At 44.7% G+C, this 15,819-nt stretch overlaps 1 protein-coding gene across 9 annotated transcripts in view; it reads right to left on the bottom strand.

Moving 5' to 3' along the window:
* Nucleotides 1-4,008: 4,008 nt before the first annotated feature.
* Nucleotides 4,009-15,819, bottom strand: part of SMARCC1 (SWI/SNF related BAF chromatin remodeling complex subunit C1) — a 187,391-nt gene continuing 175,580 nt past the window's right edge. For 8 of the 9 annotated variants that reach the window (XM_078350733.1, XM_035275228.3, XM_035275230.3 and 5 more), the window contains 2 exons: nucleotides 8,666-8,842; nucleotides 4,009-6,394 (listed from right to left, as the gene is read on the bottom strand). In XM_078350733.1, the coding sequence (XP_078206859.1) occupies nucleotides 6,300-6,394; nucleotides 8,666-8,842 (272 nt within the window). In that variant the 3' untranslated portion in view covers nucleotides 4,009-6,299. The remainder of the gene's footprint in view (nucleotides 6,395-8,665; nucleotides 8,843-15,819) is intronic. The other variant, XM_054245578.2, reaches the window with a different exon arrangement.

The following is a 15,819-nucleotide window of genomic DNA, read 5'->3' on the forward strand; positions in this document are numbered from 1 at the left end:
GGTTCTAGGCTGCATGGCAGTCTGCTCCATGGCCATTTTAGGTGATGGGCTGCTGGTGACCATCCCCAGTAAGGGAAGGGCTAAGAGGTAGAGGTCTGGGTTCTTTGTGCTGACCACCACCTCTGCACTGCAGAAAACTATGGCTTCTCAGTTGAACAAGTGCTCTCGTCTAAGGACATCACAAATTGAAAGTGATAATCTTGTTCAGACAATGGGTCTACCACCAGATTGGAAAGGTCTCTTAAATTTCATTAAAGCCAAACCAGTTGGGAGAAAGCCATATAGCACAAGCAAGCACAGGGCCTCACCATGTGGAGCAACGAAGTTTTTGTTTTCAGACGGAGTTTCCCTCTTGTTCCCCAGGTTGGAGTGCAATGGTGTGTTCTCTGCTCACTGCAACCTCCACCTCCCAGGTTCAAGCAATTGTCCTGCCTCAGCCTCCCAAGTAGCTGGGATTACAGGCATTTGCCACCACGCCCAGCTAATTTTGTATTTTAGTAGACAGGATTTCACCATGTTGCTCAGGCTGGTCTCGAACTCCTGACCTCAGGTGATCTGCCCGCCTTAGCCTCCCAGAGTGCTGGGATTATAGGCATAAGCCACTGTGCCCACTAAGCAACTAAGTTTGTCTGCTGAAGAGACCTCCTGCCTCAGCAGGTGACCTAAGCACTTCTCTGGCACCCTGTAGCTACTGTGGAATAAGCTGACTAAACATGAATGCCACAGGAAACCCATCCATGTCTGAACCAAACCAGACACATCAATCAGCCTGTCAGTTTGCTTGGATCTACCTTCTGTCACCTGCTCAGTTCTGAAACTGTTAGGGAGGATCAGAATGAAACTGAGTGGCCATTACCATCCAAGACTGCTGCCACTTCCTTATGTTCTTCTGGACCAACTGCCCCAAGAGGGCAGCTCAGATGCTAGACTGCTAGATAACCAGAGCAGGAAGCATTTTTCTTTTCACTTGTCTGAAGGTGGTGTATTAAGGCATGGCTATTTTCCAGAGACCTGCACAAGCTGTATCCTAAGGGGAGCTGGGAATATCTGCCCTGAAGGGTAAAGTTACTGTCCAAATTAGTCAACTGGCTGCTCTCTATGGGTTAAAAGGGCACAGAAAGGCCTTTGGGAGCAGTGGTAGTAAAGATACAATTCTGCAGGGCAGGTCAAGAGCAGGAAGAGGGGGACCGTAGCAGGGGTTCCATAATAATTGGAACAGGGCTGGAACAGGAATTGGTGGTCCTAGAGCTAGCTAGCTACAGTTGGTTTTGGAACCTCTGTTTAGGTTGATTCATGACACCTTCTTTGCCTTCAGTCACCCTTTCTATATGACAGTCTTGCCCCAACTTTGTCCCAAGGACTTCAGGATCACAGGTGTTTCCAAATGGCCAGAGTGGTAGCATGTCTAAAAAGCCACAGGAAAATGAGGCTGGCGGGGAGGGGAGCTGTTCACAAGGAGATCCAACGAAGGTTTGTGCCGGAAGGAAGGTAGTGCTCCCTTCAAGGATATACCTTTGCATCCCATTCTGAGACTACTTCCTTAAATGGAGAGAGAATCCATTAACGGGATTGAGGGTGCTTTCACACGGTTTCCAGGAAGACATTCCCCTTTAACTGGAGCAAAAGAACTATGCTCTTAGAACTGTAGAAAGCAGGGGTGTTTGTAATAAAGTCACAGGCAGGGCAGCTGCAGAATGCTCTCACAAACTGGCGTTATATATCCAAACAAAAGGGCACCCTGGTTACTCAGATGGATGTTTTTCTGGAATGAAGGTCAATCCCTTAGGCTACCACATCCAGCAGGACAGAAATCATGAGAGACCACCCAATTGAGACTATCCACTGTCCCCCAGAAGTTGTTCCCAGGAAACTCTTGATTGCTTCATTTTCTTCATGAGCACTTGGAAATATGTAAAATGTTTTCTTATTAACCATTTATAGTCTTGTACCCCACCCCATTAGAGTAAGTGGCCTGGATGGCATGGGTCTTGCCTACTGTATTCACAACTGCGATTTCACTGTATTAATGAACCAAAGCCTGGCACACAGTAGCCCCTCAAATTTTACTGCACGAAAAGATTTCATTACACTAAACTGTAAGGAACTGTAGGGATTGTGCTCTACCACACGACCTTCTTAACCACTAGTTCTCCAAGGGTGGTTCCTTGACCAGCTCCATCAGCATCCCCTGGAAACTTGTTAAAACTGTAAAATTAGGCTGGGTGGGGTGGCTCTCGCTTATAATCTCAGCACTTTGAGAAACAAAGGTGGGAGGATCACTTGAGTCCAGGAGGTTGAGGCTGCAGTGAGCTAGACTGTGCCACAGTACTCTAGCCTGGGTGAAAGATCAAAAGCCCATCTCTAAAAAAATAAACTATTTTAAAAATTTTGTCTTGCCAGACGTCTACTATTAAAGGTTTTTTGTTTTGTTTAATTTTATTTATTTTTGAGACGGAGTTTCGCTCGTTACCCAGGCTGGAGTGCAATGGTGGGATCTCGGCTCACCGCAACCTCCGCCTCCTGGGTTCAAGCAATTCTCCTGTCTCAGCCTCCCGAGTAGCTGGGACTACAGGCGCGCGCCACCATGCCTGTAGAGACGGGGTTTCACCATGTTGACTGGGATGGTCTCGATCTCTTGACCTCATGATCCACCCGCCTTGGCCTCCCAAAAAGTGCTGGGATTATAGGCATGAGCCACCATGCCCAACTGGTTTTTTGTTTTATGAACTACTAGTTTTTAAATTTTTTTTTAGATGGAGTCTCACTTTGTTGCCCAGGCTGGAGTGCTGTGGTGCGACCTCAGCTCACTGCAACCTCCCCCTCCCAAGTAGCTGGGACTACAGTTGTGCACCACCACACCAGGCTGGTCTCAAACTCCCGACCTCAGATGATCCACCCAACCTTGGCCTCCCACAGTGCAAGTGCTGGGATTACAGGTGTGAGCCACCATGTCCGGCCTAAAGCACTATTCTTTTATTTTTCTTCTTTTAAGACAGTTTTGCTCTTGTTGCCCAGGCTGGAGTGCAGTGGTGCCATCTGCCTCACTAATCTCCACCTCCCAGGTTTAAGCAATCCTCCTGCCTCAGCCTCCTGAGTAACTGGATTATAGGCATGCACCACTACAACCCACTATTTTGTATTTTTAGTAGAGATAGGGTTTCTCCACATTGGTCCGGCTGGTCTTGAACTCCTGACCCCGTGTGATCCACCAGCCTCAGCCTCCCGAAGTGCTGGGATTACAGGCATGAGCCACCATGCCCGGCCTTCAAGTACTATTCTTAATTGAAAGTGGGGAAATTACTCCATAGTAAGGACCCAAGGAACTTATGGAAGACTGGTTGATCATCATGTCCTCCAATACTCCAAAAATAATTCACACTGAAGTTTATAAACCAGTCTTTAGTTTGGATAAAGGATTAACCTCCCCCATCACCCTTGAGAAAGCACAGGAATCTGGTGAGATCCAGCTGGCTTTGGCTCTCTTCATTAGAGGCACACTTTTGCGAAGAGCTGGCATTCATCTCATGGCAGACACAGAATCCTCTTCTTTTGCTTCACTGGATTTATAAGCATCTTGAAAACAATCACTTCTTTTTTCTGCACAGGGTTTATATCTGTGAGTACCTCAAAGCTGTCCTTAGAGTAAGTCAAGGTTCACAGACTCTTCTGCCCTCAAGGCCTGCCTCCAACTTGGGCCTGTCCAAACTGCATCCTGACAAACATTATCCCATTCACTAAGCAAAACTATTTCTCACCTGGAGACATTGGCCATCCTTTCTGGAGAACTTCCACTCATTTTCACTTCGACCATGCAAGTAAACAGTGGGTGAGGTACCCTCAAAATGTATGGTCGTATCATGAAGGTGGCCAGTCAGGAAGGAAGCCAGCCCAAGTCACAGAATTTTAGCTGCTGACCAAACCATGACCAGGTGGGGCAAATGTTTAGGTTCTTCATAGGATATAATATATGAAGAAACTGGTGTACGAATGTAGAGAATTGGACTAGAATACAGAAATGGTGTTCCATTTATTAACTGAAAAAGAGGGAAATTAGGTCTTCTTCATTCATTTTTCTCCAATCTCCCTCCCCTCGTTTTTTTCCAAAATAACAACACACTGAGAAACATGTTTGTACAAAAACCACATATTATTCCCCCCCTTCACAAATTCAGGTGGCTGAATTACAGGAATAAAACCAGATCAAAGACATTAAAAGAAAAAGCCACCACTTATACTGAAACATAACAGTGTTAAGAATTCAGGTATTCTGTAGAATTATTACCATAGTAAAAATATTTCCACCTGGATCTTTTAAATTTGAAAGTGATCACATGAAAGACCTGAGGTTAAAAGGGACCACAGTATGAACCAGAATTCCATTTTCCTTCTAGGACTCCAGGGGAACAGGTAAGTATTTGGAATGAGTTTCCTTTGGGAATGACTGGTGGGAAGTAGGGAAAACCCTGGCCCATTGTCAAAAGGCACTGGGGTCTTTCTGGAGCCAAATGCATTGGAACTAAATTCCAATTAGGAATAAACTCATTCCCATTTCCACTCCCAAGAGTCCAGAACAAAAGCAAAAGGACCAAGGTCTCCTCGGTTCCAGTAATCCAGTACTTTGATGGTGACCAAGGCCACCTGGTTAGAGGCAAACCTGAGGGTTTGAAAGGCAAATCTCAATTGTGGTTTTATTTTTTTGCTTTCTGATATTAAGGAAAGAAGTTCTAAAGTGTTTTAAAGACACCTCCCTATACCCTCTCGTATGTAAAGCTTTAGAAAATATATAGAAAAAGATATCCAAAAGATTCCACCTTGCATTCTAAATAATCAAACTGCCACTTGAGAATGTGAAGTGAGAAAGCCAGGTGCTTTGGAAACTAAGCTCTACCAAAAACACCCTTTCCCCACACATGGAAGGATAGAAGGGAGGGAAGAATAAGAGGAGAAAACCAGGAACTCTCAAGTCACTTATCAGCAGGGGTAAATATGGGCTCAAATTAAGGCATTTTTGTGGCTTGTCCTCTGGAATGGCAGTTTACCCTTCCAGCCTGAGCACCCCAGACCTCAAACATGATGCTCTGTCTGCCAAGAGAGTTCCTTGTTACCCTCCGCATCGCTTTGAAAACCCTGTGATAGATGGAATGTGAGATCCCAGAAAGGAAGGGAGAAGGTATAAGAAGCTGATATCCTGCTTCACTTTTCTCATTCCATCTTAACCTTAAAAGTACCGGTTCACGAAATTCCACTCCCTGACTACTGTAACAAGAGGTAGTTTGGGGACTTGTACCCCCAGCCATCCTACCCAAGCTTCATGAGCTAAAATATTTAGCACTATCTACTTTTTTTTCTTTTACGGGGTTTTTTAAAGAGGGAGAAAAAAAATGCACACAAAGCAGTGAATAGCAGGCTAGATTCATTGGGAGGCCATTACCCTCGACTCCTAACTTTCCAGGCTAGTTGAGGAAACTAAGGACTGCCTCCCAATATTCCAATCCTCAAAGCTCACACTGCTCTCAGAAAAACAAAACACTCACCCCCAATCCAACAAATCATCTGCATAGAAAACCAGAGCCAGCGGTCCTGGGGAAGGAGTGATGTTTGTGCTCTCCTCTAGCACATACTAGTTCAGTGGTATGTTCTGCCACGCAGTGTGGAGGCCCTCAGAGGCCTCACTAGGGAATAAAATCACTAAGGTTCTCCTTCCACATCCTTTTCATTTTCACGCATTTGTGTGTGGCAAAAGTCTCAAACTTCACCATCAGCACCATTCTTAGCTCAGAAAAGCAGAAATAAGGTCACTTATAATGCCTTAAGGTTTGTCCCCCGTGGCTATCCCCCTTCTGCCCATCACTATTTTTTGGTTCCTATTAACTTAGGATGCTCTCCTTTAAAACAATAATAACAGAAAGATAAAAACATAATGATTATACAGCATTATCCATAGAAGCTTAAGACAAAGCAAAAAACTGAAAGAGAGCAAAAATGATAAAGACATAGCATGCTAAAATTGACAGGACCTGCAGAGAAACTGTCAGCATACCCCCACACCAGGACAGGGGATATGCAGGTGTTTTAAGGATGACCAGGGCACACTGTCACCACAGGTTTCCCCTTGAATGTTGGCTGAGGACCCAACACAAAAAGTGTCAAAGAGAGGGGTGGTAAGAGGAGTCGGGAGGCACAGGACACGTGCTTGGAGCTGTGAGAAGAAAAATCCTGAAAGAAACCCAAGAAAGTTGAGGAACACAAGTCTTGTTGTCCCCACTCCAGCTCATGGTGGTGGGCGTGGATGTTCCCTGCTAAGGAGCAGCTGAGGCTGGCGGGCCTGGAGCAGGAGGAGGAACCCCATCTGCAGGTGGTGGTGGCGGCGGCTGCTGCTGTGGTGGAGGGGGATCTGCAAACACATCCAAGAGTAACTTGTTATTGCTAAAAATACAAGGGACTTGGGAAAGAGCCTATTCAGTGAAAAAATGACACAGAAGTCATTTTGTTAGTGGCAGGCAACCAATGCAGCCTGGGAGGCATGGATTTCACTGTGGTCTATGCAGGTCAGTTCCTTCTGTACCTCCAGGCCACTGCTCATGTTGCTTAGCCTAACCCAAGTGGTTGGGGAGTGGGAGGTGTCTGAATTTCCCCCACTCCTTCCAAGATTCGCTTTAGACCCTTTCAAAAGTTAATTTTGATTTTATTCTATTTCAATGGTTCTAATTTTATTTCTTCAGTTAAATAATAAGCTCTTTCCTGGGCCAGTTCTGTGTCTTTCTTTCTGCCACAGTGCCTAGCCTAGCTGGGCACAAAATAGATTATCAATAAATTCTTGTTATTTAAATGTCTCCACTAGAGCCAGAGAGCTTCACTTGAGGCAGTTGCTGACAAACTGGATAGTCCAGGGAGGCCTTCACAGCTCCTGAACTGCAGTCCTTGGATTTTTGGCCCAAACTAGGTCATGTCCTGAAGGGAACAATTAGTATGAGTGTCTGGGGCTCTTTCCTATTTCAACTTTAGCTGCTTTAGTATACAAAGCAATCCGGATCATTTAATCCGGATTTTAAAAACCCCTAGATCTTGCCAGAAATGAAAACCTATGAAACACAGTGCAGCCTTGCTCACCAATCAATTCACCCAACTCTATGCCCAAGAGGTTTCTACCAAACCTTAAGACTCTTCAAAGCATTTTGAAGCTCACTGATCTAATCCCTTGTGTCATCTTTCAGTGGAGGAAACAAAGGGCTGAAGGGGAGAAGCAATTCATTCAATGTCACCTACCTAGTATCCTAGAACCAATTCACATGGCTCAGAATTCCCAGAGCACTGATTTATGGCAGAACCAGGCAGCGGCTGCGGAGGTGCCACCTAAAATCCTCCACATTCTCAAGGAACTCGAATGAGGTCCCTTTGGGAAGGAATCCTTAAGTGTAAAACATGGGTGACCAGGACATGACAGTGGTAAAGACTGGTGATACTACCTCTGCAATAGGGATGGAAAACTGGTCAACAATCTTGGTAGACTAGTTTTGTGTATGGTGTACAGGGTGGCCTGGCAAACTACTGTGCTATACAACTTCTGACCACTAGCTTAAGGGAGGTAATTAAAAAAAAATTCTTATAATCTTACATACCTAGATAAATTACTGTTTTTCTTCTGTGCACCTACTTTGTCCCAGACTCTGGGGGCCAGAGAAGAGTAAGACATGTCTCTGTCCATGAAGTCACCCAGAGTATTACGGTGTACTTATGGCACATCCTACACAGTCTCATGTAAGCTTTGGTAAGCTCTATCCAAGTTTTCATTCCTTGTTTTCCCAACTAAAGCTCCTACAGAGCAAGAATTCTTATGCTTCCTATCTCTCTGAACTATAAATAATAGCTAAACTTTTGGCCACATGTGAACTTCTACATGAACCTAAGATTAGAGATGTGGCTGGGGTACCTGACCCACTACTGGCTGCATTTCAGGATCATCCTGAATGGGAAGGCCTTTTGGAGTAAAAAGCAGACCAGAGCCTCTAAAGCAACCCTTAGGCCAAGGTTGAAGTGGAGCAAGAGCCTATGGGAGAAATGACCTGGCCTCTAAACACAACCTCAGACAAGTATCACCTAGCAACATCAGTGTTTTCTCTATTGAGCTTGCTGGGACTCCCTATTTCGTCTCAATACAGCCCCCGAATAGTACTTTCTTACTCTACACAGCCACTACTAATAAACCAAGAATGGCTACAAGAAACATATTTGTCATTCCACCTCTAAACTCACTTCTTTTCTTTTCTCTACACATATCACCTTTGAACCCTGTATCTACAAAAGGCTCCGCCTATAGGGAAAGTAACAACCAGTAGCTCTACCTGCCTGTTGAGAGTCAAAAATAAGACAGGCTTAAATAGGAGTGGGAGATGAGTATCTTTTTGGTTCCAACGCCGACAGTGCATGCCATAAAGGCAATGGTATACAATCCTGATTAGAAGCATTTTGTCACCTGTGCACCTGCCCATCAGGGGTGCTAAAGAACACAGACTGAAAACTGGTCTTCTAGAAGCCACTGCCACAGACTGGGTCATCCATGAACCTGTCAAATCTCACAGAGAGAACAAGGCCTCCTTCCCTGATCTACAGCCCTCCAAGACAGACCAGACCTTGAGATAATGCATCCCCCCACCATGCTACTTACACATGCCATTAGGTGCTGTCAGGGGTACCCGGGGTCCTAAGATGTTTCCTGGCATTGGAGGCATGCCAGGAGGGGTGGGGCCACTCCCAGAGGGGTGGATGTTGGCTGCAACAGTGGGAATCATGCGGCCTGCCATGTGCTGTCCAGGCATCATGGAACCTGGGCCTGGTATCTGACCTGTGGAGGGACATTGAAAGTACTGTAAGTATACTGGAAAGGGGTATAAGAAAGTGATCAACTTAATGTCTAACTCCTAAATAGAGACATACGTCTGACCTTCCAAAGGATCTGAAATACCAAGAAAGCAATAATCTGTCATAATCTCTATGTCTAGCTTTTCCTATTCTGGGTTTTTTGGAGGGAGGGTGTTAATCGGGGTAGGTCTGTGGGGTGACTGATTATTCTAAACACTGGCAAGCAGGTAGCTGTAAAAAAAAATGCCAAAGGTTCCCTAGAAGCAAGCACTCATTCTCGTTAGTTTGGGTGAGCAGTAGATTGTCAAATGTCTTCCTGAGGATATACAATGCCAAGCACAGACCATGGGGAATGGAGAGGATTTTAAAAGGAAGTCAGTCAGTAAAAGGACCACAACCCAGTCCAGATTGTGCTCCATGGCTTCCAGGGAAGGTCTGGCTGAAAGGGTAGTAGCACTGTGAAATCACCATTAAAAGGGGATTCTGATCTGAATCCCCAAGACCTGTCCACAAAAATTTCTCCCATTAAAAGCCTCACGTATGGTTTATATTAAAAAAAAAAAAATTGGCCAGGCATGGTGGCTCACACCTGTAATCCCAGCACTTTGGGAGGCTGAGGTGGGCAGATCACAGGGTCAGGAGATCGAGACCATTCTGGCTAACATGGTCTCTACTAAAAAATACCAAAAATAAAAAATAAAAATTAGCTGGGCATGGTGGCACATGCCTGTAGTCCCAGCTACTCAGGAGGCTGAGGCAGGAGAATCGCTTGAACCCAGGAGGCACGGGTTGTAGTGAGCTGAGATCGTGCCACTGTACTCCAACCTGGGCAATAGAGCAAGACTTCATCTTAAAAGAAAAAAGCAGAGGTGGGCGGATCATGAGGTCAGGAATTCGAGACCAGCCTGGCCAACATGGTGAAACCCTGTCTCTACTACAAATACAAAAATTAGCTGGGTGTGGTGGTGGGCACCTGCAATCCCAGCTACTTGGGAGGCTGAGGCAGGAGAATCACTTGAACCCGGGAGGCAGAGTCTGCAGTGAGCCAAGATAGCGCCACTGCACTCCAGTCTGGGTGACAGAGCAAGACTCCATCTCAAAGAAAAAACAACACAAGAACAAATAACTTACAGAGCCCACCATGAAGCACTGGTCATAGTGGGGAAACACAGACATCTCTTCCTATTGTTTTCTTTCTTTCTTTTGAAGATGGAGTCTCACTCTGTCACCCAGGCTGGAGTGTAGCGGCACTCAGCTCACTGCAACCTCTGCCTCCTGGGTTCAAGCAATTTTAGTGCCTCAGCCTCCCAAGTAGGTAAAATGACAGGCACCCACCGCCATGTCCAGCTAATTTTTTGTATTTTTAGTAGAGACGGGGTTTTGCCATGTTGCCAGGCTGGTCTCGAACTCCTGAGCTCAGGCAGTATGACTGCCTTGGCCTCCCAAAGTGCTGGGATTACAGGCGTGAGCCACTCTTCCTATTGTTTTCCAATTAATAACAGAAGACCCTACAGTACTCAATACTGTTGTTTAATAGTGAGGGACACAAACATTAAAGGAATCACTTGAGAGATGAGAATCAATGTAGTTTTTTTTTCTTTACTATCTATGTAAAAGGACAACTGTATGAAACTGAATATAGGTTAGAAGACAGTACTGAGACAGCTAGAAATAAGAATGCTTGTTCTTGAAAAAATGTGGAGATGGGACCATTTAATAGCTAACTGGCAATTAAAATACAGAAAGCAGTATTGAACACTGAGGGACAAGAACGCTAATATACCTCCTGTATTCAGTTTCATACTGAGACTTTAGAAAACTATTTCTGTAAAGAGCCAGAGAGTAAATATTTTGATCTCTGCCAGCCATACGGTCTGTATCACAACTATTCAACTCTGCAATGTAAGCATGAAGGCAGTCATAGATGATACACAACAAATAGGCGTGGCTGTGTTCTAATACGTATTTATAAACTCTAAAAGGTTAATTTCACAATTTTTTCATGTGATATGAAACATTATTCTTATTTTGATGTCTGCCCCATCCCCAACCATTGAGATTATAAAAACCACTCTTAGCTTACAACCTGTATGAAGAATAATTGATGAGCCATATTTCATCCTAGGCTATAGGCAATCCCTGCTTTGGATATGATGGTAATTATTTATTAGTTTTTAAACCCAGTGGTTTGGCTGCTGGGCTTATTTTGTTTTGTTGAGACAGGGTCTCATTTTCCACCCAGGTTGGAGTGCAGTGGTGCAATCACAGATCACTGCAGCCTCAACCACTTTGACTCAAGTGATCCTCCAGCCTCAGTCTCTCAAGTAGTTGGAACTACAGGTAAGCACCGCCATGCCTGGCTAATTTTTAATTTTGTAGAGATGCGGTCTCTATACTGTTTCCCAGGCTGGTAGTCTTGTTTTTTTTTTTTTTTGTTTTTGAGATGGAGTCTCACTCTGTCACCCAGCCTGGAGTGCAGTGGCATGATTTCAGCTCACTGCAACCTCTGCCTCCTGGGTTCAAGCAATTCTCCTGACTCAGCCTCCCAAATAGTTAGGACTACAGATGCGTATCACCATGCCCGACTAATTTTTTTTTTCTGTATTTTTAGTAGAGATGGGGTTTCACTATGTTGTCCAGGCTGATCTTGAACTCTTAATGTCAGGTGATCCACATACCTCATTCTCCTAAAGTGCTGGGTTTACAGGCATGAGCCACTCGCTGCACCTGGCTATAATAATCTTGGTTTTAAAGAGTAATAAATTAAGGAGAATAATTTAATAGGCACAGTCAAGTCTCTCTCTCTTTTTTTTCTGAGACAGAGTCTTGCTCTGTCGTAATCTTGGCCCACTACAACCTCCGCCTCCCAAGTAGCTGGGATTACAGGTGTGTGCCACCATATCCAGATAATTTTTGTATTTTTTTTTTTTTTTTTTTGTAGAGATCGGGTTTTACTATGTTGCCCAGGCTGGTCTCAAACTCCTGACCTCAAGTGATCTACCCATCTTAGCCTCCCAAAGTGCTGGAATTACAGGCATAAGCCATCATGCCTGGTTTGAAATTTTTTATGTAGGACAAATTATATGCTCTACAGAATAAGAAAGGGGAATCAATGCAATTTTTCTTTAAATCTAGGGACCTTGCTATCTATGTAAGGACAACTGTATGAAACTGAATATAGACAGGTTAGAAGACAGTAATGAGACAGCTAGAAATAAGGCTTAATCTTGAAAAATTCGGAGATGGGACCAAATTAAAATACACAAAGCAGTACTGAAGATAATTCAAGTACAGACTCTCTGTCACCACAAAGAAAGAGGTCTATCTTACCAAAAACAAAGCTAAAAACCACACCCTTCCTATCTCTAGGGGCTGTTCCTTTACCCAAGAACCTAAGAGAGGCTAGCACTTTACTTCAGGGGTGTCAATGAACAGCTCTACAATGAGGTATGAGAATTAGGAATAAGGGGCCAGGTGCAGTGGCTCACGCCTGTAATCCCAGCGCTTTCTGAAGCTCAGGCAGGTGGATCACCTGAGGTCAGGAGTTTGGGACCACCCTGACCAACATGGTGAAACCCCGTTTCTACTAAAAATACAAATTTAGCCAGGCATGGTGGCATGCACCTATGATCTCAGCTACTTGGGAGGCTGAGGCAGGATAATCACTTGAACCCAAGAGGTGGAGGTTGCAGTGAGCCAAGATTGTGCCATTGCACTCCAGCCTGGGCAATAAAACTCCATCTAAAAAAAAAAAATTAGGAATAAGGGTAGCAGTCCAGTCTTCCAGGGACTATCTTTTAAAGTAAAATACATCAACATTATGCCCCAGAATACACAGAATAGTGTATTCTGGGCCCTCTGGCCCATATTTCTGTACTCTATAATGTAATGCAAAGCCCAGCAGAGGAGTCCCAGAGATCTGCTTGCTGGAAAATAACTTGGTCAAATCACTTTGGCAAAACTAAGAGCAGCTGCTAAATCTACTCCTACGTGTACACTGCCACTAGGACCAAATGACCATCATTAATTTTTGTCTTTTTGTGCTTGTGCTGTGGAGCTAGGACAGAAATAGGCAGTGTTGAGGAGTCTGCCAATCTAGGGACTGACTCAGAGATAAAAGGGACAAATGGCAAGAACACTATAAGGCATACAAAGGATGAGTGCACATAAATGAATGACAGGCAAATCAAGGAAAAACCATGGAAGCAGCAAGCCAAAAAATGAAGAATTTCCAGCTGATTAATAAAAATGTGTAACCTGGACTTGTGGATGAGATGTAAGTAAAGTGAAGGAAAAGTATTAGAGACAGAATTAATCCTACAAACACCTGGGAGAGCAGGGAGCCAAGGACTCAGGCATTCTTGTGGTGGGGCTGTGAGGCCACATGCTTGTAGATCCACAAGCCAGTAAGAAGTAATTGAAATCCTGGATGCCTTGGCCCACCCCCAGGGAATATGTGCAGGACAGCAGGTAAACCTTGTAAGATCTGCATACCTACATCCCTACAGCCCATCCTGACTCCTGCAGCCACTCCTCTGTTCTCCATCTCTAACCTGTCGTTTCAAGACTGTTACATAAGTGGAGTACGGTTGGCAACCTTTTTGGACTGGCTTCTTTTTCTACTCCAGGTAATTTCCTGGAAAGTCACCGGTACTGTGTGCAGCCACAGGCTGTTCTCAGTGCTGGATGGTGCTCCTTGCTGTGCATGGACCACATAGCCTAAGGAGGATATCTGATGGTTCCAACTTTTTGGCTACTATAAATAAAGCTGCTAACAAAGTTTGTGTACTGGCCAAAAAAAATGCTTTTAAACACATGGCCAAGCCTAAGTTAAACAATCAGAAAATAGTGTGAATGTCGTTCCCATTATTCCTGAGGTACCATTTATAGGCAGCATCTTCATCAACACCATACCCTTCTGTGGTACCTTACTATCTTTCATCTGTATTACACTGAGGCTTAGAAAGGTTTTTTGTTTGTTTTGAGATGGAGTCTAGCTCTGTTGCCAGGCTGGAATGCAGAGGCGTGATCTTGGCTCACTGCAACCTCTGCCTCTCAGGTTCAAGTGATTCTCATTCCTCAGCCTCCCAAGTAGCTGGGATTACAGGTGTGTACCACCATGCCCAGCTAATTATATTTTTAGTAGAGATGGAGTTTCACCATGTTGGTCAGGATGGTCTCGATCTCTCGATCCACCTCGGCCTCCCAAAGTGCTGGGATTACAGGTGTGAGCCATCATGCCTGGCCAGGCTTTTTTTTTTCTTTTAAAAACAAAAACAACAAAACTGTTGGGTCTGTCATTATTCAAAGGAAAAAGGGGTATATTAATTAAAAAAGGAGTCGTGCATGTAGAACAAGGGGTGAGGACTTCAACAGTAAAGCTACAGAGGACTTAGTAAAAGGTTCTGAAGAGAAGCTTGAACCTAATTTTCTGTGGGATGGAAAGCAATTTTTTAGAGTATATTTAAGAGATGGGCTCTAGCTACATGACCCAGGGTGAACTAGACCTCCTAGGCTCACATGATTCTCCTTCCTCAGCCTCCTGTGTAGCTGGGGTTACAGGTGCATGCAACCATGACCAGCTAGGACAGAAAGTTTTAAGAAGGGATGCAGAGGAGTTAGAGCCTAGAGCAGAGAAAAAGTGCTTTTATATAACTATGGGCTGAATGTCAGGATGATGAGACAGACAGGGATAGGAGACAGAAATGGCACCCTGCAGGTTCCTTTTTCTTTTTAACAGATGAGGTCTAGCTTTGTCACCCAGGATAGAGTACAGTGGTATGGTCATAGCTCACTGAAACCTCGAATTCCTGGGCTCAAGTGATGCTCCCCTCACCGCAACTTCCCAAGTAGCTAGGATTACAGGTGTGCACCACCACGCCAGGTAATTTTTTATAGAAATGGGGTCTTGCAATGTTGCCCAGGCTGGTTTCAAACCCCTAGGCTCAAGTGATCCTCCCATTTCAGTCTCCTGAGTTGCCGGGACTATGGCTGTGAGCTATTGTGCCCAGCTGCAGGTTCCTTAAGTCTGGGGATTGGTGACAGAACAAGGAGGAAGGACGAGCACAGAGCTGAGGAGGGGAAAGAATTTGGGTTTGGCTGGGCACGTTGGGTCACGCCTGTAATCCTAGCACTTTGGGAGGCCAAGGTGGGTGGATCACCTGAAGTCAAGAGTTCAAGACCAGCTTGGCCATCACGGTGAAACCCCATCTTAAAAAAAAAAAAAAAAAAAAAGAATTTGGGTTTCATACCTGACAGCTGGGAGGGTGAAGATGGGATGACATGAAGAGGACATGGGAGAACTTTTGCTTTAGGAATAGGAGATGCAGGCTTGGCAGCCATGTAGTGAAATACAGAGGTGTGGGCAAAGAGAAGGTAAAGAACGGCCAGAATTTCAAATAGAGCAGTGGCAAACACAGAGACTTATTATTCTAAGATTCTCCACAAAACTGTCAAAGAGGCACCTTTGTTTTTAAGGTGGTACCGTCCCAGCTCCCTTTCGGAGACCTCTTTTTTGCTCTCTTCCTGCCTCCCATCACCTGCTAGGCCATTAATAAAAGCAGTACTTTGTTTTCTACTCTCTAAATCACTACTAATGATTTTCTGACAGTACTCTAGGTGGTGTGAAGGGTGACAGGAGATGATTTTGTTGTTGCTGGAGGCAGGAGGCCTCCTTTTTAGCTAAAAAGCACAAAATTCTAGCCTGCAGACAAAAAGAACACTTCTAATGTACTTGGGAAGCCATATACTAGAACAAATAATGTGGCTCATGTTTAGCAATGGGTCCAGATTGCTTCCTTCCACCAAGTCCAACCTGGACAGAGGCCTTAAACAAGTTAGGAAGAACATATTGCTGCCCTTCACAGGTCTCTCTCTCTGTCTCTCTCTGAACCTCTGAGCTTCAGTTTCCTGAGATTTTATTGAATAAAGCTATATATGTGGCCCGGCACAGTGGCTTGC

This window comes from Callithrix jacchus, chromosome 15, assembly GCF_049354715.1.
Source record: "Callithrix jacchus isolate 240 chromosome 15, calJac240_pri, whole genome shotgun sequence".
Taxonomy (NCBI): domain Eukaryota; kingdom Metazoa; phylum Chordata; class Mammalia; order Primates; family Cebidae; genus Callithrix; species Callithrix jacchus.